The sequence below is a fragment of the Myodes glareolus genome, chromosome 14 (genome assembly GCF_982192425.1).
Source record: "Myodes glareolus chromosome 14, mMyoGla1.1, whole genome shotgun sequence".
In the NCBI taxonomy this organism is placed as follows: domain Eukaryota; kingdom Metazoa; phylum Chordata; class Mammalia; order Rodentia; family Cricetidae; genus Myodes; species Myodes glareolus.
Window position 1 is genome coordinate 71169938 of NC_142039.1, and position 22877 is coordinate 71192814.

At 43.2% G+C, this 22877-nt stretch overlaps 1 protein-coding gene across 2 annotated transcripts; it reads left to right on the plus strand.

Annotated features, from left to right (window-relative positions):
* The first annotated feature begins 12074 nt into the window (after positions 1-12074).
* Positions 12075-22637, plus strand: C14H5orf24 (chromosome 14 C5orf24 homolog). 2 transcript variants are annotated; one of them, XM_085699602.2, is made up of 2 exons: positions 12075-12285; positions 18321-22637. In XM_085699602.2, the coding sequence occupies exon 2, from the start codon at positions 18324-18326 to the stop codon at positions 18888-18890; it is 567 nt and encodes a 188-aa protein (XP_085555728.1). In that variant the 5' UTR covers positions 12075-12285; positions 18321-18323; the 3' UTR covers positions 18891-22637. The 2 variants fall into 2 exon arrangements, with proteins under 2 accessions (XP_085555728.1, XP_085555729.1); XM_085699603.2 differs by having other exon boundaries at positions 12075-12227.
* The last annotated feature ends 240 nt before the right edge of the window (positions 22638-22877 follow it).

A 22877-nucleotide genomic window follows, 5' to 3' on the forward strand; every position in this document is an offset into this window, starting at 1 on the left:
TTGAGACATGGTTTCCCTTTGTAACCCTGACTATCCAGTCCTAGAAGTCACTTTGGCCTCAAACGCAAAGATCTACTTGCCTCTGCTTACTGAGTGCTGGTATTAAAGCAGTTCAGTACACTGCTGGGCTTTATATATGTATATGTGTGTGTGTATATATATATGTATACATATACATACATCGTTCATTCATACACACACACACACACACACACACACACATATATATATATATACCTATGTCTTTTGTGCTCAGTTTACTTTGGGTTTGAACCTCAGCATTGCAGAAGAGGAAAGGGAGAAGAGACATGGACATGAAATCACACGGCTGGGTTCCCTGCAGCTTCTTTCACACACTTCATTATCCCCTGTATAACTGGCCTTGTTGGGCATAGTCTGGGATTGGTCACCACATGCTTCTTGGACTTCTGAGTCTCCCATGGATGATCTCAGGCCTCTTGAAGATCTCCTGTGAAGGCCTGTGAGTCCTCCTCTGCTCTGCAAGGGAATGTTCATAGGTATAATCTCAGATTGTCCCGTGTGAAAACTCAGAGCTACTCTTGAGGCAAAAAAGGGAGCGGGGTATAAGAAAGCAAAGTATCAGCCATGCAGTGGTGGCACAGTCCTTTAGTCCCAGCACTCGAAGTCAGAGACTAGAGGACCTGTGAGTTGGAGGCCAGCCTGGTCTACAAAGTAAGTTCCAGGATATTGTGGTAGCACACACCAGGAGGGTTTGTTGGAGAAGGGAGGAGAGGTGCCAGCCAGCCAGCCACTGAGAAAGCAGGGTATATAGAAAATGAGGTAACAAGCCATGAGCCACATGGCAAAACATAGATAAGAAGCATGGATTAAGTGTAAGAGTTAGCTAGTAACAAGCTTGAGCAATTGGCCGAGCATTTATAAGTAATACTAAGCCCCTGAGTGGCTATTTGGGAGCTGTCAGTCAGGAGAGAAATGTCTGACTACACTACAGAGTCAGGTTGGTGGACCTCTGTTAAGTTTGAGGCCAGCCTGGTTTACAAAGCAAGTTCTGGAATAGCCAGAGCTGTCACACAGAGAAACGCTGTCTTGAAAAAACCCAAACCAAAAAAACAGACAACAACAACAAAAGCCCCACAAACCCTAAAAGAGAAGGAAAGCAAAGTAACTCCCAGCACTTGGGAGGCAGAGGCAGGTGGACCAGTCTGGTCTACAGAGTTCCATGATCGCCAGACTACACCAAGAAACTCTCTCTGGAAAATCAACAACCAAAAAGCAAAGTATATTGCCCTGTCACCCGCAGGTCTCATTAAAGTCTAGCTGAGAGCAGAGAATTCCAACACAACCAGCATTTGTTGTGAAGACTGCCTCCAGGCAGGAAGTTCTGTTCATGTGGAATTGCTCCAGGCACAGGACTGGAGAGATGGTGCCAGATCTGAAGGCCTGAATAAAGGTCTCAAGACCCAGATAGTGAAAGGAAAGAACTTGGTCCTATATGTTGTCATCTGACCTTCACACAAACTGTGATGTGCACCCAACAGCCCCCCACATTAAGGTATAATAAAATTAGAATGCCATATAGCCATCTCAAAAATCTCCCAATAAACCTCTTTATTTTACATGTCCTGAAATGCTTCTCACCGGCCTACACAATCAAAAATCTCATCTTTACAACAGTGGAGCTCTCTGGAAAAGAGTTTGCTACTAGTGGCAGTGTGGGCTGTATCTCTGTCTGCCTCTCTGCTGCTTCTGACTTTGACCATGTCAATCTAGACTGGCAAAATCTTTTTATCAGTGACAGGGAATTTATTGGACTAATAAGTCAATTTGTTTAGTTTTATGTTTTTGAGACAGGGTTTCTCTGTATAGGCCTGTCTGTCCTGGAACTTGCTCTGTAGACCAGACTGGCCTCAATCTCAGAGATCTGCCTGCCTCTGCCTCATGAGTGCTGGGATTAAAGGTGTGTGCCACCACTGCTTGGAGGCTCTAAGCTTTTCGGTAGCTCTGTCTACATACTTTAGAAAGTTTCACTAGGCAGTCTTTGAGGCGGGTGTGGTGGCACATGCTTGTACTCTCAGCACTCTGAGGCAGAGCCAGAGGGTCAGGATATCAAGTCCAGCCTCAGCTGGTCTACATGAGACCCCTGTCTCCCAAAAACACCACTTTGAAGTTCTTGATACAAAGAGTATGATTTTTGTTGTTATTGTTTTTGGTTTTTCAAGACAGGGTTTCTCTGTAGTCCTGGCTGTCCTGGAATTGCTTTGTAGACCAGGCTGGTATGGAGCACACAGATATCCGCCTGCCACTACCCATCTTTGTTTTTTTAAGTTTAATATCCTTATTATGGGAGTTTCGCATTATGCACCCCAATTCCGTTCACCTTCCAGTTCCCCCATGTTCTGCCCTCACCCCTGAAGCACCCCACAAAATAAAACAAAGCAAGCAAGCAAACAAAAACAAGAACAGAAAAACCCTCAAAACACACACAATATAAATACAAATATAATATGACCTGTTTGGTTTTTTGGGACAGGATTTTTCTATGTATCCCTGGCTGCCCAGAACTGGCTCTTATAGGAGGAGAGAGCTGCTTGTTCATTCCTGGCCGCTTAGCCCCAGAATAATCACACAGAAACAGTATTAATTAAAACACTACTTGGCCCATTAGCTCTAGCTTCTTACTTACTAACTCTTACATCTTAATTTAACCCATCTCCATAGATCTGTGCATCACCACGAGGTCGTGGCCTACCAGCAAAGTCTCAGCACATCTGTCTCAGGTGGCTCCAAGGCTTCTCTGACTCCACCTCCTTTCTCCCAGCATTCTGTTTAGTTTTCCCAACCTAGCTCTGTTCCCCTATAGCTCTGCTATAGATCCAAAGCAGTTTCTTTATTAACCAATGATATTCACAACATAGAGGGGAATTCCTCATTACCTCCCCTTTTCTGTTTAAATAAAAAAGAAAGTTTTAACTTTTTAAAATTTTTTTTATCGATATTTATTGAGCTCTATATTTTTCTCTGATCCCCTTCCTGACTCTCCCTTTCCCCCTTCAGTCCTCCCCCAAAGTCCCCATGCTCCCAATTTACTCAGGAGATCTTGTCTTTTTCTACTTTCTAGTTTCCATGTAGATTAGATCTTTGTAAGTGTCTTAATGTTCACATTGTTGTCTAAGTTCTCTGGGATTGTGGTTTGTAGGCTGGCTTTCTTTGCTTTATGTTTAAAAAACACCTATGAGTGAGTATATGTGATAATTGTCTTTCTGTGTCTGTGTTACCTCACTCAAAATAATGTTTTCTAGCTCCATCCATTTGCCTGCAAAATTCAAGCTGTTGTTATTTTTTTCTGCTATGTAGTACTCCATTGTGTAAATATACCACATTTTTCTTATTCATTCTTTGGTCGAGGGACATTTAGGTTGTTTCTGGGTTCTGGCTATGACAAACAAAGCTGCTATGAAATTAGTTGAGCACATGTTCTTGTGGCACGATTGAGCATCCTTTGGATATATACCCAAAAGTGGTATTACTGGGTCTTGAGGAAGGTTGTTTCCTAATTTTCTGAGAAATCGCCACACTGGCATCCAAAGAGGCTGTGCCATCTTGCACTTCCACCAGCAATGCAGGAGTGTTCCCTTTTCCCCACCACCTCTCCAACATAAGTTGTCATCAGTGTTTTTGATCTTGGCCATTCTTACAGGTGTAAGATGGAGTCTCAGAGTTGTTTTGATTTGCATTTCTCTGATGACTAAGGATGTTGAACATTTCCTTAAGTGTCTTTCAGCTATTTTAGATTCCTCTGTTGAGAGTTCCCTGTTTAGGTCTGTACTCCATTTTTTTAAAATTGGATTATGTGATCTTTTGGTGTCCAATTTCTTGAATTCTTTGTGTAGTTTGGAGATCAGACCTCTGTCTGATGTGGGGTTAGTGAAGATCTCTTCCCATTCTGTAGGCTGTTGTTTTGTCTTATTGACCATGTCCTTTGCTTTACAGAAGCTTTTCAGTTTCAGGAGGTCCCATTTATTAATTGTTTCTCTCAGTGTCTGTGCTGCTGGAGTTATATTTAGGGAGTGGTTCCCTGTGCCAATGTGTTCAAGTGTACTTCCCACTTTCTCTTCTATAAGGTTCAGTGTGGCTGGCTTTATGCTGAGGTCTTCGTTCCATTTGAACTTGAGTTTTGTGCATGATGATAGATAGGGTCTATTTTATTCTTCTACATGTTGATATCCAGTTATGCCAGCACCACTTGTTCAATATGCTTTCTTTTTTTCCATTTGATATTTTTTGCTTCTTTATCAAAGATCAGGTGTTCGAAGATGTGTGGAATGATATCCGGGTCTTCTATTTGGTTCCATTGGTCCTCCTGTCTGTTCTTATGCCAGTACCAGGCTGTTTTCAGTACTGTAGCTCTGTAGTAGAGTTTGAAGTCAGGGATTGTGATGCCTCCAGAAGTTCTTTTATTGTACAGGATTGTTTTGGCTATCCTGGGTTTTTTGCTTTTCCGTATGAAGTTGAGTACAGTTCTTTCGAGGTCTCTGAAGAATTTTTCTGGGATTTTGATGGACATTGCATTGAAGGAAAGTTTTAACTTTAACATAGTAAAATTACATATAACAAAACAAGCATCAAGTAAGAATTACAGTTACAATATTTATATCTATTTTATCTTTTATCATAACTAAGGAAAACTATAACTATATCTATCCATTCTTCAATTCCATCAAAGACTTCAGAAAGATATGTTATTACCTAAGGAAACAGGAAGTGCATTGTAAGCAACTTCCAAAACTCTAGAATTGACAGAGACATCTCGCTGCCTGGAGAGTCACCCAAAGTTCTTTTTTTTTTTTTTAATTCAAAAATTTACACTTCTCCCCACCTCCCATTCTGCTCCCACTCCCCACAAAGTTCTTTTGTACCATTGGAGCATCCATCTTTAGCCTACAGGCTCATAATATCCAGCAGATTTTTTTCATGAAGCAGGAAATTTTAAAGATAGTTTTGTCTATACTGGCTGTTTGTCAGTCACTTTTTTTTCTATGTCCTGCAGAATGTCTAGCAACCTCTTTGATGAAGCAGGAACCCTGAAGGATCGTCTCACCTATAGGCAAGTTCAGCAGTCGTTTCTCTGCGGGTCCTGCATGTCCAGTTCGTCAAGCAGTTCAAGCAAGAACAGTTTCTTGCCCAAATGGCTTAACAACTCCATAAGGAGCCTCTTTGATGCCCGTCTTCCTCTTGAAGTAATTGGTGCTTCCAGGAGCAGATGTGTCTCAGTGTCACTGTAGACCCGGTTGGCACCACTGCCACCCAGCCAAGAACAAGAAAGATTTTTAAATCTTTTCTTCATCACTGTTTTCGGGTGGGCAATATGAGTAATGTGAATTGTAGCGAGTCTTCTCTGTTCCTTGTGCCAGCTTCCAAATAAATGACAGGGAGACTTTCTATTAATTATGAAAGCTTATCCGATACCATAGGCTTGTTTTTAACTAGCTCTTATAACAAATTAACCATATCTTTAAACCCACCTTCTTTTACATGGCTCAGTTACTTTTATTCTGTAATGCCATGCTGCTGCCTCTCCTGGTTGGCAACACTCCCTCTCTTCCCAGTGTCCTCTGTTCCTGAAAATCGTGCCTAGCTATTGGCCATTGAGCTTTTTATTAAACCAATCACAGTGACATATCATTACACAGTGTAAATAATTATCACGAAACAGTGGGTTACAGTGAAGAATAGTCATGATTGTGATTTTTTTTGTTTACAGTGTTCTGGGTGCATGTATGCCTTCAGGCCAGAAGATGGCACCATATCTCTTTATTGATGATTGTGAGCCACCATGTGGTTGCTGGGAATTGAATTCAGGACCTCTGGGAGAGCATCCAGGATTCTTAACCTTTGAACCATCTCTCCAGCCCAATTGTGAATCTTAATGTTCAACTTGATTGGGTTTAGAATCAACCAAGAGACACATCTCTTTGAGGGCATATCCAAAAATGTTATCTTGGTAAGTGGGAAGTACTAACTGACTCCATAGTAGGTAGTGTTTTCCCGAGGCGTTGGGAGCCCAGGAAGAAGTAGTGTTGCCTGCTTGCCTTTGCTTCTTGCTCGTGGGTACATCTGTTTCACTGCTGCCACCACTACATCACTGTTGGCTTTTCCTGGCCTGCAAATCCAGCTTCAACCTTCCAACATCATATAGCCGTGGTTCTCCAAGAATCCTCCAGGCCTTCTGCGCCAAGGCCTCCATCCTCACGTACTGAACATATGCTGGGTGTTTAGCCTTTCCAGTATGTAGACAGCCACTGTGCATCTCAGCCAGTATTGTGTAAACCAGTCTAGTAAATTACACATGCGCATGCGTGTCTCGACACACATGTATCTCTGTCTTACGTTCCTTTAGAAAACCCCAACCAAGACATCAGTTACTACAGCAGCATGGTCCTACCCTACTCCTTGCTGTCATGTGATGTGATGAAATCAGAATTTTTTTCACTGTAGTAGACTTTCCTGAATTGATCTCATAAGTGGGTTAAGAATGGGCAGAGTAAACTGGGTGGTGATGGCGCATGCCTTTAATCCCAGCACTTGGGAGGCAGAGGCAGGTGGGTCTCTGTGAGCTTGTGGCCAGCCTGGTCTACAAGAGCTAGTGCCAGGACAGGTTTTAAAGCTACACAGAGAAACCCTGTCTTGAAAAAAACAAAAAGAATGGGAATAGCTCAGTCAGTAAAGTGTTTGCCTTGCAAGCATGAAGACAGGAATTCTATCCTCCCCAGAACCCATCTATGGAGGTTTGCCTAATAGCCCCACAGATTCCTATTTGAATACTTAGGGAGTAGCATTAGGTGGTGTGGCCTCTAACTACATGCTCAGAAAAAGAATTTTTAAGATTTATGTTTTTATTATGTATACAGTGTTTTGCCTGCATTCCAGAAGAGGGCATCAGATCTCATTATAGATGATTGTGAGCTCATGCTGGAGTCGAACTCAGGACCTCTGGAAGAGTAGTCAGTGTTCTTTACCTCTGAGCCATCTCTCCAGCACTCAAAAAGGAGTTCTTAAGGAAGATCTAAAATTAAATGTGGGACCTTATTTCCTCCTAAAAATTCACCATTTTCATGTTTCTTAGAGGTTCTGGCATGTTCCCTAAATTCTTGGCTGTGAAGATGGAATACCTCCTGCCAGTCTGCCCTGATACCCATTACAAGTTCAGGGTTCCCCAAGACAAACCCTTAGTCCTACTCAAAGTGATGCTCTCCAGAAATCACTAAGAGGTGTTGTGTGCATGTGGCTTCTCACAGAGAACAAATAGGAACCCAAGCACAGCTGGCCCCTTGGGTGGAGTCACTAGGAGGCCTGAGTCTGAGGAGATCTAGCAGTGCTCTGCTAGGCAGTCCCACCTTTCTTTTCCTTTGAGACAGGGCCTCTCTTTGTGTGTGTGTGTGTGTGTGTGTGTGTGTGTGTGTGTGTGTGTGTGTGTAGTTTTAGCTGTTCTGGAGCTTGCTATGCAAACCATGCTGTCCCTGAACTCACAGAGATCCCCTGGGCTCTACCTCCCCAGTGCTGCTGGGATTACAGGGATGTTCCACCATGCTGGGCTTTTGTTCAGAGTTTTTTGTTGTTGTTGTTTTGTTTTTCCTGTTTTTGAGACAGGGTTTCTTTGGCAGTGACTGTCCTGGAACTCACTCTATACCAGGCTGGCCTTGAACTCACAGAGATACACCTGCCTCTGCTTCCTGAGCGCTGGGATTAAAGGCATGCACCACCACTGTCTAGATTATTTGGTTTTTACTGGAGGTCAAGTAGACAGATCGCTGTCCATATGGTTGATCTGTCTCCAGTTCCTTTGGAGGTGGTACTGATACCATGCAACTCAGTCCTGTGCTGAATCACTTTGATAGACAGATGTGACTCCCAGGTCCCAGGTCAATACTAACACCATGAAGCATGGCACAGATTTCACCTCCAAGTTCACTGTAGTTGGATTTCTAGAGTCACATCAGAATGAAGTAGCTATTTTCTGGAAGGATTTGGACCTTGAAGAAATCGGTGTAGAAAACAGTGATTATTTGCTGTGACTTGAGTTCTTTTTCTGAAGTTTACAGCCTTTCCCTGACTCAGTCACAACACAGCCCTGGCAAACCTGGAGTGCCTTGCTTTACTGAGTACTGCAGTGGTGCACAATAAGGGCTAAATTTGCAAGGGTGAGTTGCTCCTTCAAGAAACATGGAGATCAGTCAGGTGGTCGTGGTGCATGCCTTTAATCCCAGTACTCAGGAGGCAGAGGCAGGTGGATCTCTGTGATTTTGAGGCCAGCCTGGTCTACAAGAGCTAGGTCCAGGACAGGCTCCAAAAGCTACAGAGAACCCCTGTCTGAAAAAAAAAAAAAGGAAGAAAGAAAAAGAAAGAAAAAAGAAACATGGAGATTAGATCTGTATTTTGGTATGAGGAACTTGCTTTACTCTAAAAACTTTGGTGTGACAATCAAATACACTGCTGCATGGGTTTTTGGAGTTCAGTTCATCAGAAATTGTGCCTCTCTGCTGCCTTAGAGTCTGGTTACATTCTGGAGTGACCCTCTTTGATGGTCCAGTGTAACACAAAACACTGACACTTTGTCCTGAGCCGAAGGTCCTTTTGCTCTGTTCTGATGGAGAAGGGTTATCTGTCTATGTGTTACTTTCATTGGTTAATAAAGAAACTGCTTGGCCTGATAGGTCAGAACATAGGTAGGTGGAGTAGATAGAACAGAATGCTGGGAAGAAGGGAAGTGAGGCAGACGCTATAGCTCTCCTCTCCAAGATGGACGCAGGTTAAGATCCTTCCTGGTAAGCCACCACCTCATGGTGCTACACAGATTATTAGAAATGGGTTAATCAAGATGTGAGAGTTAGCCAATAAGAGGCTGAAACTAATGGGCCAAGCAGTGTTTAAAATGAATACAGTTTCCGTGTAATTATTTCGGGTAAAGCTAGCTGGGAGCCGGGCCACAGCCCGCTGCTCCCACCACTACAGATAGAATGATTAGTTATAGTTTTCCTTAGTTATGATAAAAGATAAAATAGATATAAATAATGTAACTGTAATTCTTGCTTGATAACTGTTTTGCTATATGTAATTTTACTATGTTAAAGTGAAAGCTTTTCTTTTTTGTTTAAACAGAAAAAGGGGAAATGATGGAGGAGGGTTATCTGTCTATGTGTTACTTTCATTGGTTAATAAAGAGACTGCCTTGGCCTGATAGGTCAGAACATAGGTAGGCGGAGTAGACAGAACAGAATGCTGGGAAGAAGGGAAGTGAGGCAGTCGCCATGACTCTCCTCTCCGAGACAGCCGCAGGTTAGAATCTTTCCCGGTAAGCCACCAATTCGTGGTGCTATACAGATTATTAGAAATGGGTTAGTCAAGATGTGAGAGTTAGCCAGTAACTAACTCTCTAGAGATAATGGGCCAGGCAGTGTTTAAATGAACACAATTTGTGTGTTGTTATTTCCGGGGCTAAGCTAGCCATGTGGGAGTCGGGCGGGACAAAAAGCAGGCCTGCCCGCAGCTCCTCACTACACTATTCAAAGGGAAACTCACTTGAGTCAGCTACTCCAAATGCAGTGTGCCAGGATATTGCTTTCAAGTGTGGCCTTAGAGCGCCAGTGGCCTAGTTTCCAACCCAAGTCCGGCTCCTCAGCAAGCAGAGCCAGCAGCAGTTCAGTGCCTTCCTCCTTCACGCACCAGGACTGATGGCTCCACAATCTCACTTGTCAGGTCTCTGACCCCCAATCTCTGCAGTCTAGCTGTTAAAGTCTAGCCACCTGCTAGCTGTTTCTGGGCTGCTTGGGACTGGTACCTCCGAGTCACCTGCTTTTCCTGCAACCCCCATGGCTCACTCTGCCAGCACTCAGAAGCCTCCAGCAGGCAATGTGACTGCTGAGACTAGTCTTCAGAGGTTCACACTGCTGCATAGAAGCCTTGCCAGGAAGGAAGTTTCCGAAACACGAAGGGAGTGCTGTTTGTCCAGCCGAGTCATTTGTGTGCACTGCTGTCATGGGTTGGGGAGATGTTCCTGTCTGACCAGATTGAAGACTGCTGCAGTAAGATCCAGTGTATCTGTGAGCAGGGTCATCTGGGGTGACAGTAGGCTGGTTCATCCAAGAAACATCTTGAGTTGTGGCCAAAGCAAGGCCCATTGGAGCAGCTGCGAGCACCACTGTGCTAGTCCTTTCTGCCAACAGGTGTCTTCTTGGCAGCTCTGGGATTTGTGGCTGGTTTTTTTTTTTTTCTTCTTCTTTTTTTTTTCATTTTAAACAAATCAAAAATACCCAAACTTTGTTGTTGCTGACAGCTCAGGGTTCTTTGGAGGGAGGGAGGGGCTGTTTGAGTGACAGTTCCTCTAGTTCCCGAGAGGAAGATAGGTTGTTGTCTCCAAGGTGGGTTTTCTGTCACCATCCTGCTGGACAACTTTCGTTTTTTTCCTTGGAAGTGTTTGTGGGTTTGGAGTATGGGAAGACTACTAATTAATTTCATGTTATGTATTTATGGTAAGAACTCCACCAGAATCCAGGTAACTATACAGCAAAGTGACTCAGAAGGACACTGGAGTCAGACCCCTTCCTGGGCCGCCAGCTCACAAATGACGACCCGGAGACTTATTCATTGTGAAAGCTTGGCCTCAGCCTAGGCCCTTTCCCAACCAGCTCTTCTAACTATAATTAGCCTGGCTTTATTAACCTACGTTCTATCATATGGCTTGGTTACCTCTCTTCTGTGTGCATCCTACTTACTCCAAGTCTAGGCACACCTAGATTCATCTTTGTCCCCCAATCCTGCCTGCCCTCTCTGCCTAAGTATGGGTCATTCAGCTCTTTATTAAACCAATCAGAAGGTCCCTTAGGCAGAGACCCATCTTTACACTGAATAGAAAGATTATTCTGCAACAGAAACAGTTACAGCCAAAGTGGAATTAGGCTAGTGGCTCAGCTCTATAGTACATTGTAGAGATGCCAGGGATTTTAAACAACGAAAACCTAAGTACTATTGGGCATCCCACAAAATGCTTTTAATTATTGCATATCGTATGTCAGAAGTTCCTAATGCCATTATCATCTGAATATTCCCATGTTGTTTGGAGGTTGGGCATCTCACCCTAACCACCCCAAAAAACTGAAGGACAATGAGTCTTTTTGTTTTTCAAGACAGGGTTTCTCTGTGTACCCCTGGCTGTCCTGGAACTCACTCTGTAGACCAGGCTGGTCTCAAACTCACAGAGATTGGCATGCCTCTGCATCATGATTAAAGGTGTGCACTGGACAATGAGTCTCTCACGTGTGTGAGAAGTCCCTAGCACACGTGGTCAAACATCGTTTACAAACAGCGGTGAAAATCGACTTCTGGAGCACAGCCGCAGTTATCACCAAAGAGATTAGACGAGAGTGGGTGAGCCCAAGATGCAGGGATGTTTAGTAACTTTATCTAATGGGTTGGGATGTCAAGTACTTTCCCTTGAAGGCTGGCTCTTTCCTGGGTCGGGCCACCTTTTCCGGGGTACTGCTTTGTCAGATTCTACCTACCCTCTTTGTGATTTTGATATACATATTATCATTGTCCTTGCCTATGGAATTTTCCTACTGTGTCTGTAAAAACTAGAAACCTCGTGGAGATCAGTCCTTATTCTTCTCCTCGCTACTTCTTCTGCTTCTTCCCCTCACTCTCCTTCTTCTTTCTTCTCCTTATTCTTCCCCCTATTCTTCTTCTCCGCGCCCTTTCACTTCACTTTCTCCCCTTGCACGAAAAATAAAGAAGATGCAGAGGTAACGTGTTTGAGTTAATTTTTTACCCTCAGATCCTCGGCTGACATAGACATCCAATTCTGAGCCCAGAGGGGGTACTGAGGCTGATACCCAAGGGCCCCCGATAACTGAGAAATCTGGTGAATAGACGTTCTGACATCACAGGGTCGGAGTGAGAAATTCCCCTTGGCGGGAGTCTAGACCAGCCCTGGCCGCAAGTCCGTCAGCGGTCCCCACCCCGCGCACGCGCACTCTGGACGCGGGCCAGGCGACCGGTCTCGCGATACCGAAGCGTGCGCGTTCGCGCGCGCGGCGCTCACGTTCCAGGGCTGTGGTGGCCTCTTCCTCCGGCGTCCCGGGCCCGCGGCGAGGACTCCTGGGAGTCGGGCGCTGGCTTGGGCCTCCCAGCCGCCGCCGGCCCTCTGCCGTGGACTGGACCGGGCCGGCCGGAGCGAGCGGAGCGGCCTGGAGGTATCCTGCCTATGGTCGGCTCCTGGGCGCGCTGAGGGCCGGGCTCCTAGCGGCCGAGGTAGGGCGCGGGGCGGCGGCGAGCGAGGGGCGGCGGCGAGCGAGGCGCGGGATGCGGCGGCGGGCGCCTCCTTCCCGAGCGGCCGGGACCCGCGGCACTTCCGCCCGGGCTCCCGCCGGCCTCGCGGGAGGCGGAAGTCACGGCGCGGGCCCCAAGACCCGGGCTGCAGGGTGTGCGCGGGGCTGCAAACTTGTCCTCGAGCTGCGATGATCGCCGTTTCCCGGCGCATCCCGGTCTCATGGCGGTGAGCGCCTCGGCTCCAGTTAGACTGCTGGCTTGGGGAACTGCCGCGGGGCACAGTTGAGGAGTACAGAGAAGACAAAGGACACCGTTATTTTTGTTGTGTCTTAGTATCCAAACTTCCCCCGGTGAGGCCAGGAGCTGAACAGCACTCCCAGTTATTGCCACGGCCTCTCACACACTTGTTTAGGATTATAAAATCATATGCAATTATATATATTAGGTAGCCAGATTGTAACAAAAGTCCGACAATTATGTGGTATTTGATTTTTGGAGAACAGAATGGGGGCTTTTGAAGCTTTGCTGTATTTACAAAGCTTCATAGGTGCCTTGCAGAGTTACTAAAAATAATTTTGTTGGCCGTTATGTCTGCCATATTCGAGATGTGATTGTTTCATTTAAGGACAGCAGGTTTAAAACTCCACAGTAAAACTCCAGGAAGAGCAAAGCTCAGTATATCTTCAAAACTAATAATTTAGTTGCAGTCCAACTCCTCGTAGGCTTAAACTGTCAGTGAATCGCTTACAAATGTTTTTCTTCATTGACATGTGCGTGCAAGGCCCTGGGTTCCACCCCCGGTACCACAAACAAAACAGAAAAAAACAGCTAGAGCCTTTGCTAGGCACACAATTTGTTCAATAACTCTTAGCTTGCCTTCCACCCACATCTCAGAGGAATTCTTAGGACATTTCTTAAATGTAGCCTACATCATCTTAGTGAACTTTGTATGAAGAGAGTTCTATATAGTTAGCTGGATAAAAACAGCTAAGGGTGTGTACTGGTCTTGAGAAGGAGAGGCTGGGTCCCTGCGTCCAGTCAGTGCATAGCTGGAAACTAACTCCAACTACCCATACTCACATGTTCTTGTGCACACAAACATAATTTTAAAAAAACAGCTGACCGAGCATGTTGGTTACCACCTTTACACTCATCACTTGCTTGGTGAGGCAGGAGGATTGCTGTGAGTTTGAGGTCAGCCTAGGCAAAGAATGAGACCAGGTCTCATTAGAATCATTAGCAAGAATCATTAGCAGGCAAGTTTTGAAGTAGAAAGGAGGCGGCATTTTGAAGAACATGGTTAATGCTGAAATTTATTGTATATGTAAATATATATACAGATGAACATACACATAAAGGATTTCATAGTGCTGACATAGGTTGTAAGAATTTTTTTTCTTTATTTAGCAGTTCCATGTGTGAGAGAAAACTCTTAACTTACTACTTTTATCTATTGCTTTCTATGAAGCTTGGATCTGGCCTTCAAACTGGGAATCTCTGACATCACCCTTCCCAGTGATAGGCATGTGTATGTAACTGCATGTCTACATATGTGTGTGAGCTAGTATGGCCAAAAGTCAATGCCAAGGGTCTTCCTTGAGGGATGCACTCTGTCTTATTTTTAAGACAAGATCTCCCACCAACTTGAACCTGGAGCTTCCAGATTTGGCTGACCAGTGGGTTGTAGGGATCTGGTGGCAGTCTACTACCTCCCCATGGGGTTCCCATCACAGGGTGCTGTGCTTGCCATCTTTGTGCTGGGGATCCAAACAAACCCAGGCGCTGTGCTTAGACAGCAGCTGGCCCTTTACCAGCAGCTGAGCCACTGCTGAGGTTCTTTTTCAGGAAGTGTCATCTGTTGTATAGCTTTGACTGTCCTTGCGTTTGCCGGTAGATCAGGCTACCCTTAGAATCCTTTGAGATTTGGTGGCCTCTATCTCAGAATACAGGCTTGTGCCACCACACCTGGCTCCAATTTCTTTTTGTGACGGCTTTCTAAATAATGACTGAAGAGGGTTCAGTTTTCTTACAGGTATGCGTATTTCTCCTTGAGTTTGAGTAGTCGCTAGTCCAAATCCATTGGCCACAAACAGCTCTTTAGATTCCTACTTAGTTCATATATGTACATATGTATATATGATGCATCTCAGATGCATTTATTAATGCCACTTCACAAACAGTACTTAGATAAGTGTCCTGCAGTTTTCCGAGTTCCCATCTAATACAGTTTGCTTACGTTTCCAGGCCAACAGGTTCATCTTCAGTGAATTTTGGAGTTGGTTAAAGAGGTTCATGAGCAGGACTGGAGTCTTCCCAAGCTTGACTTCTTTTCTTTGCGTTACTGATTTTGTAAACAATGAAAGTCATTAGCCCTATTCCTACCCACATTTCCTGATGAGTCTGGGCATAGTGGGGCGTCCTGGGGACCTAGACATTTAGTATATAATTTGGAGAGAGAATATGATTGTTTCAAGAAGCACAGTACTAGCTTTTCTTCCATTTGGATAATTAATTTCATATTTCCAACAGGAAAATTTTTGTGGATATTTATGAAGTTAAGGGCTAAAGAGATACTTTTTGTTTGGTGTGAGGAGGGGTTGAACCCAGGGGTCAGCACATGAACTACATCCTGCCCCAGAGGTGAATGTGCTAGACTGATGCCTCTTACGGCAATATCTGGAGAAAATTTTGGTTTTCATATATTTGGGGGGAAAGCTGTATTCCTGACAGCTATTGGGATGCTGCTGAACACCTTCAGTATCCTATAACATGAACTGTCGACTCTATTCAGAATAGCTGAATTCCTGTTTTGGCTTTGCATTCTCCTAAAGAGTGTCCCTAATAGGTCACTTAAAGTCAATCCCCATTTCTTAAAAAAAGAAAAAAAAAGTGTGTGTTGTGTGTGTGTGTGTGTCTGTCTGTCTGTCTGTCTGTCGTGTGCACACACATGTATCTGTATGTGACTATTTGTGTTGATGCAGAGACCAGGGTGTTGAGTGTCCTGTCATTCTATTTTTTTTTTTTTTTTTGAGGCAGGGTGTCTCACTCAACCTGGACTTTTGTTTTCTCAGTTATGCTGGAAGCCAGAAAGCTCCATTCCTGTCAGCAGGCTGGGGTTGTCGACAAGACTGGTCTATAGATAGGTGCTGTTGATAGTCTGTAGATAGGTGCCGATGGCCAAACTCTAGTCCTTGCAGTTGTGCAGCAGTACTGTTTGCTGCTGAGCCATTCTCTAGCCCCGTTCCCATTTCCTTAGCAGCATGCCCTGAGGATTATGTGCAAAGGCCTGGCCCAGAGAAAACTAACTTGAGACTAATGTTATGTTTAAAACTTAGCTTGATGGTCTCTGTTTCTGATCTGAAATTAGAATTGTAGCTAGTGAAATAAATATTAATAGTTAGCTTGTATTTGGAAAGTGACTAAAAATTACTCCTTTGAGGGGCTGGAAAAATGGCTCAGCGGTTAAGAGCACTGGCTGCTCTTCCAGAGCACTTGGCCTGTGCTCAGTTCCCAGCACCCACACGGTGGCTCACAGCCATCTGTAATGAGCTCTGGTGCCCTCTTCTGGCCTGCACACATACATGCAGGCAGAACACTGTATATATAATAAATTACTTCTTTTAATACTTTGTTTTGCTTTGACTTGTTGTATAATTTCAAGTCTGTGTTGACTCCTCTGACCATAAGTGAGTGACTTCTCAGTGTATATTTTTTCTTCATTACTGGGACTTTAAACCATGTGGGCAACAACTCTGTTGATTTTCAGCAAATACTTAGTTCAGTAGCATGTGCCTCTGTGGCCTGCGTCCTGTTTCCTTGTGCAGAATTCTATGAGCTCAATAAGTTCCTTGTTTGTGATCTCTGGGAGTAGTTGCAGTTGTATGTGCGTGAAGAACATTTCAGGAGGTACCTTAGTCTGCACTGGAGTGCGTGGCTTTGTCTTTCTTTGTCATAGTGCTGCAGCCTCAGAGTCAGTGCTCATGTGAGACACAGCCTTATGTAGAAGGAGAAGATCATAGCAAGGTCTTAACAAGTGATTTTTTTTTTCTTGTTCAGGGCTCCTGTAAGCCCAGAAGATGGCATACCCTGTATGTGATCTGTTTGACATGCAGCTTTTGTCTTTGGCGTAGACAAAGTATTTGGAGTAGATGGTATTTGACTGTTGTCCATATTTTTGTAGTTTTAAGTCTTCACTGTTTGTATATGTGCTCATCTGTTTTAGCTAATAGAAACCTTCGTTTATTCTGTGTTGATACTGCCTTTGTTTGGATAGAGGCAATTGGAAGGGATTCTGTGCTGGGTCAAGACATTGTGTTCCTGCTGGCACTATCTGGCTTTTGAAAGGTGTAACACACACTCGGGGTTCTGCATAAATAATAGATGACCATAATGACTGAGTATCCATCCTGTGGAAATTGATCAGGTTGAGAGTATACATGTGAGAGTGTGCTGCTGCAAGACTCAATGGCGCATTCTAAGGCTAGGCATGGAAAATCATTTTAATAAGAGTTCTGGGTTCTTATTTTTATTTATTTAAAATTTATTTACAATGTATAGTGTTCTGCCTGCATCTATGCCTGCATAGTAAAAGAGGGCACCAGATCGCATAGATGGCTGTGAACCACCGTGTATTTGCTGGGAATTGAACTCAGGACCTCTGGAAGGGTAACCAGTGCTCTTAATCTCTGAGCCATCTCTCCAGCCCTTGTTTAAATTTTAAACGTGTGTGTGTGTGTGTGTGTGTGTGTGTGTGTGAGAGAGAGAGAGAGAGAGAGAGAGAGAGAGAGAGAGAGAGAGAGATTGTCAGAGAACCACTTGTGGAAATTGACTCTCCTACCTTTTGTGTTATTGAACTTAGAATGTCAGGCTTGGTGGCAAGTGCCTTTTCCTGCTGAGTCATCTCTTTGGCCCTTGTTCTGTTTTTTTTTTTACTATTCTCTTTCTAGAGTTTAATAACATAAAAGGGAAAACAAAAGCCTATAAAATACTCATTTTTCTACTTCAGCTTTAACCAGACTATTTATAGCTATTAAATTAGTGCTTTGAGTTATTTTTTTTTTTAAATTTAGATTTTTTTTTTTAAGAAATTTGTCCGGGTGATGGTGCACTCCTTTAATCCCAACACTTGGGAGGCAGAGGCAGGCAGATCTCTGTGAGTTTGAGTCTAGCCTGGTCTACAGAGAGAGTTCCAGGACAACCAGTGTTACACAAAATTAAAACCCTATCTCGAAAAATTTTAAAAAAATACAAATTTATGTGTATGACTGTTTTGCCTACGTGCATTTGTTTACTGTGCACATGCCTGAAGTCCAGGGAGGTCAGAAGAGGGTGTCAGTCCTCTGGAACTGGATTTGTGGATACTGTCAGCCACCATATGGGTGCTGGGACCTGAACTAGGGCTCACTGCAAGAGCAGCAAGTTTTCTCTTAATGGCTGAGCCATTTGCAACCTCTAATTGAGCGATCTTATGACATCTCTGTTCCTACCTGTAATTGAGAAACCCAGGACTCTCATGCTGTTTTGTGACGTTTTGTGGGGAGACATGGACAGCATTCTCTGTTTACCCTAGACAGGGCATCAACAAAGAATTCCAAGCAAGGCTAGCTTAGTGAGTCAGTTTATTAGGTTGTGGGCAGATGTATGGGTAACAAAGGCACCTATATCACTGAACAGACTTCCTAGCATGGGCACCACTCCTGTCCACTGGAGAGTCTTTCTCTCCCTGACTTCTTTCTTGCTTTTATAAACTTGCAGGGCAAGGGAGAGTGAATCTCCTACCTTTCTGGAGCTTTCTGGTCCTTGTACATTTCACTTTCTCTGTCCTCTGGGAAGAAATGTTTCGGTTGGGTGGGGATTGGCGGACTGTCATGGAACACTGCTCATGTGTGTTTAAGTGTTTTGGAGTCTACTCTATTGTCCTAATTTCAAGTAGTCTACATAGTTGTTAAAGATGGTTTTCCCACTGGATGCTGTCAAACAGATAGGTATTTATACACATTTGTCTTTATTTTTGGTAGAAAATGATGCATCCTGTTGCCTCCAGTAATCCAGCGTTCTGTGGGCCTGGCAAACCTTCCTGCCTCAACGAAGATGCCATGAGAGCTGCTGACCAGTTTGATTTATATTCATCCCAGCAAAGCAAATATGGCCACACAGTCAGCCACAAACCGATGGTTTGTCAGAGGCAAGACCCATTAAGTGACACACACTTGCAGCCTACCAGTGGCAGAAACATAGAGATAAAAGATGAACTAAAGAAAAAGAAAAACCTCAATCGATCTGGTAAGCGCGGCCGGCCTTCGGGAACCACCAAGTCAGCAGGATACCGGACCAGCACGGGCAGACCCCTGGGAACTACCAAAGCAGCTGGATTTAAGACGAGTCCAGGCAGACCTTTGGGTACGACCAAAGCTGCAGGGTACAAGGTCAGCCCAGGGAGACCTCCAGGTAGCATTAAAGCTCTGTCCCGACTTGCAGATCTTGGTTATGGCTGTGGTACTGCTGCCTTCCCTTACCCTATGATGCATAGCAGAGCGATTCATGGGGTTCAGGAAAACAGTGGTGAAGTCAAGCCACCCAGTGAGTGAGCGAGGCAGGAGAGCATGTGCTAGGAGCAGACTGAGGCGCCCCAAAGCTTCTTGCTTTACTCTTGACTTTACCACCTGGACTTCCCAGTTTTGTTTTTCTGTTTGATCTCCCTCACTCCCCACTTCATTTTAGTTTCTTTTGTTTTTGCTCAGAAGCTGCCACTTGTTGACAGAGACACGTTGGGCAGGAGTAGTGCATTGTACCTGTAGTGTTCAAGGTTCAGACAGTGCCCAGCTAAGTCCTTGCTTTCCCTTTGGGCCATTAGTGGACGCTTCACAGGCCAACAAACGGTCATGGTTGACCAGTTGTGAGTAAACCCGTGTGGTAAGGTTTACCTGAGGCTTCTAACTGACAGGGTGGAACAGCACTAGTGAGCAGACCAGAGGGCGTGCCTGTGTGAGTTTAGAATGTCCTTGAAATAAGACACAGCTGTTTGGATGCTTTGGCATTTAAAACACAGCTTCTTATTTATTGATTCACATGACATTAGATGATCATTATTCCTAAAACATTGTCTAATACTTGCCTTGCAGAGATTATGGTTACAGGCTATATATGTTTTTCAGTTGCTTAAGAGCATATATACCATACACTACGAATAATTCATTCTTACAGCAAAATGCTTAAATACTTCATAAGCCTGCACATTATATTTAATATACAAGAAAAAGAACCTTAAGGTCTGCATGTAACTATAATCATTCTATTTTGTCTTTCATATACTTAGTGAGTTTCAAAATATTATATTTAAAAACATTTATTACTAGTGCTCATTTAGAATGGTTTTTTAGTTTTTCTGAGTAATTGTTATTATATTGCATTAGTACTTAACTGTATTTTCAGGTTTATATCTACCAAAGGACACACATGGAGTGGTAGACTGCAGAACTGGTCTAAGAAAGCAGTTTCTTGCCTATTAAGACCCAAATACCAAGAAATGTAAGAACTCCGTATGCATGAACCCTGTAAAATGAGTACTGGTTAGGTTAAAAATGGCATTGTGGCTCCAGGAAGACTGCTTTTCCAAAAAGAAATCTCCTCTCCCTAGTGAGGCTTGCTTTCATAGCAATATAGAAAAGAGAAAAATACCAGACACATAGGTATAGTTACAGAGGAAAATCTTCCTTTCTGTTAGTTTGTTAATATACATTTTATTTATTTTGAGTTTTACATAAAATATTATGAACTTTAGAATTGAAAAGCTTCACTGGGCAGAGGCGGCGCACACCTTTAATCCCAGCACTTGAGAGGCAGAGGCAGGCGGATCTCTGTGAGTTTGAGAGGTGTGAATAGTGATTTCCAGGGCAGCCAGCGCTAGGTAGAAATCCTCTCTTAACAAACAGAGCAAAAAGCAGAAAAACTTTCACTGAACTTAAAAAATTACGTTTCTTACTTGCATTTCAAAATGCCTTTGATATTAAAATGTAGATTAAAGACTCAAAAACTTTAAAAATAATCAAAAGTATAAAAGGACACATACCCATTGGTTAGACTTGCTCTCAGACCATGCAAACTGACTGCACATAAATGCCATGATTTAGACCTTTCAGGAGACAAGCAGCAAACCTCAGGTGCCCCTAGGGATAGCTGACACACAGCTGGGCTTCTGCTCTGACAACGAGAGATGTCGCATTGCTTGGGGGATCAGTGACCTCAACAGGACTAGCTTTGCACAAATAGGGAACAGTGAACAATGCTGGGTGACTACACAACCAGTGGTATCATTCAGGCAGCTCAATTGCTTCAAGTGTTTCTTCTTGCAGAAGCCTAGAACATAAAATTTGTAATAACTTACTCAGAACAGTATAACTTCTGATACGCACAAACACTTTCATCTTCATTGTGTGTTCATCTGGTCCCTTGAGTACCCATCACTTAGCTATTTCTGAGGATGTTCAGCAGTTGACTGCTTAGAAACCCTTGCACAGCCAGTTCCTGAAAGATGGCTGCAGTATTCTACTGCAGAATACTGTGCACCACTGTCAGGGATTGGGTGCATATTGTGTGTCATAGTAAGTCCACCAATATCCTTTCAGTTTGGTTTCGTTCCTGCTTTTATACCCATTTATTCGTTTCCTTGCTCTTCCACACCTGTTCCCTTCCCCCACTCCCCAGCACATCTACTCAGTGGTGCTGTGCTGTGTGTCTGAAGACACAGTGGGTGTATTATTGTGTAATGAAATGGGACATCGGTTTAAGGAGAGATGTTCTTAACAGTGTTGTATAGGGAGCTCTAGTCCAGGAAAGAGGGATGCGTGGCTACAGCTGTGGATGGGTAGCATCACTTAGAAAACTGAATTTGCTGTTCCTGTGAGCCGTTCCCTGGAGTATTAAGTGTGAGCGCTGGTGAACATCTGATTCTACTCACTATTCTCCTTGTGGACAGTTTATTAGTGCCACGCTGGAGAGACAGAGTGACATGAATGAAGTCTTCACATTTAAAATATTTTTGCTTCTACATGATCTAAAGACTGCGTTCTGCATCTTCTGTAACATGGTCTTTTGTCATGACAGACACTGAAAAAGCATGTTAAACAGTTGCCTAGATGTCAGTGTATTCAGTTGGAAGAACTGCCCCCTGTATAATTGTTCCTTAAAAGGTAAATTGCTAATTTTATACACGTGATTCTATTCTTCATAAAATAGGTTTCACTATCTATATTAAAACTGTTTATCAGAAAATGATCTACTATGCCAGTAAGTTGTTTTACTTTTTCTTAAAGGGTATTTTAACACGCCTTATTTATTATTGTTATATAACAAGGAGTCAATCAGATGAAATTTTCATTTTCCACAGGTATTCCCTTGCCTAACTAATCTTTACTATGGGGTGATTTTGATACTATCTTTGGAGTTTTGCACTGGATATTAAAAATATATTGGCACAATATATTAAAAAATTAGTAATTGGTTTAATTTTTAATATTTGGGAACATTTTTTAAATCAGTGTTGAAATCAGACTAGTAATTCTTTGTATTTTTAATTTAAAAAAAGAAACATCTGTCAATGTGGTATTTATTCATTCTAAACTGCTGTTTGTGTGAATTTACATATATATTTTCATGAAATACAAATACTGAATTTCTTTGAGGTGAAATCTGGATCCATTTACTATGAGGTTAAGGGTGCTTCATCCAGTGTAAGAATGACCACAGTGTGTTTAAACAGTGAGCTTCTTTATACTTTAAGAAGCTTTAAAAGAGCAGTTCAGGGTTGTTGATAACTTCTCTGTCAGTTCCTTGGCTATATGCAGTAAGCTTTTATAATCAGTCACAGTAATAAATTTATAAGTCTTGGGCATAAAAAGTTTGGATGCCCTTTTGCTCTGTCTGTTATAATGTCATTGACTTCACTCAAACTCTAAGATGTATCTTAATCCTTTGCTTTTCTCCCTTTTCCTTCCAAGTAGACAGATCTGTGTTCTCACATACAGTGTATTTAAGTTTTTGAGAATTAATCAGGTAGCAAGTCAATTGTGTGATTTAATCAGGCCACTCTGATTCTTTGATTCACAATTTCCTTTTTCCACAGACAATTATGAAGCAAATAATTACCATTTAACTGATAATAAGCACGTTGTCCTCTGCTGTAAAAAGTCTGAATAGATACTGTGTATGTTTAATGTTCATGAACTTGAGCTACTCGTGTGCAATTATGTGTATGGGAATGGAGTAGTGTTCATGATTTGTATCTGCATCATCATATGGATGTATATTTATTAATAAAGTCATCACTTTAAGACCAACTGTTTACTGCTTTGTTTTTTTCCCATTAATTTATTTTTTATTTGGTGGTAGGAGATCATGTGCATGCCACATTGTGCACATGGAGTCAGAAGACAACCTTTGGTAGTTGGCTCTTTCCACTCAGGTGGTCAGGCTTTGTGGTACCTGATATGGGATTCCCCTCTGTATGCTGTGATTACCAATGGTGAATAAAGAAACTGCCTTGAGCTTTGATAGGCGGAACTTGATAGGATAGGTAG

Coding starts and splice junctions, on each gene's coding strand:
- C14H5orf24 (XM_085699602.2), top strand. CDS start 18,324: ATGATGCATCCTGTTGCCTCCAGTAATCCAGCGTTCTGTGGGCCTGGC.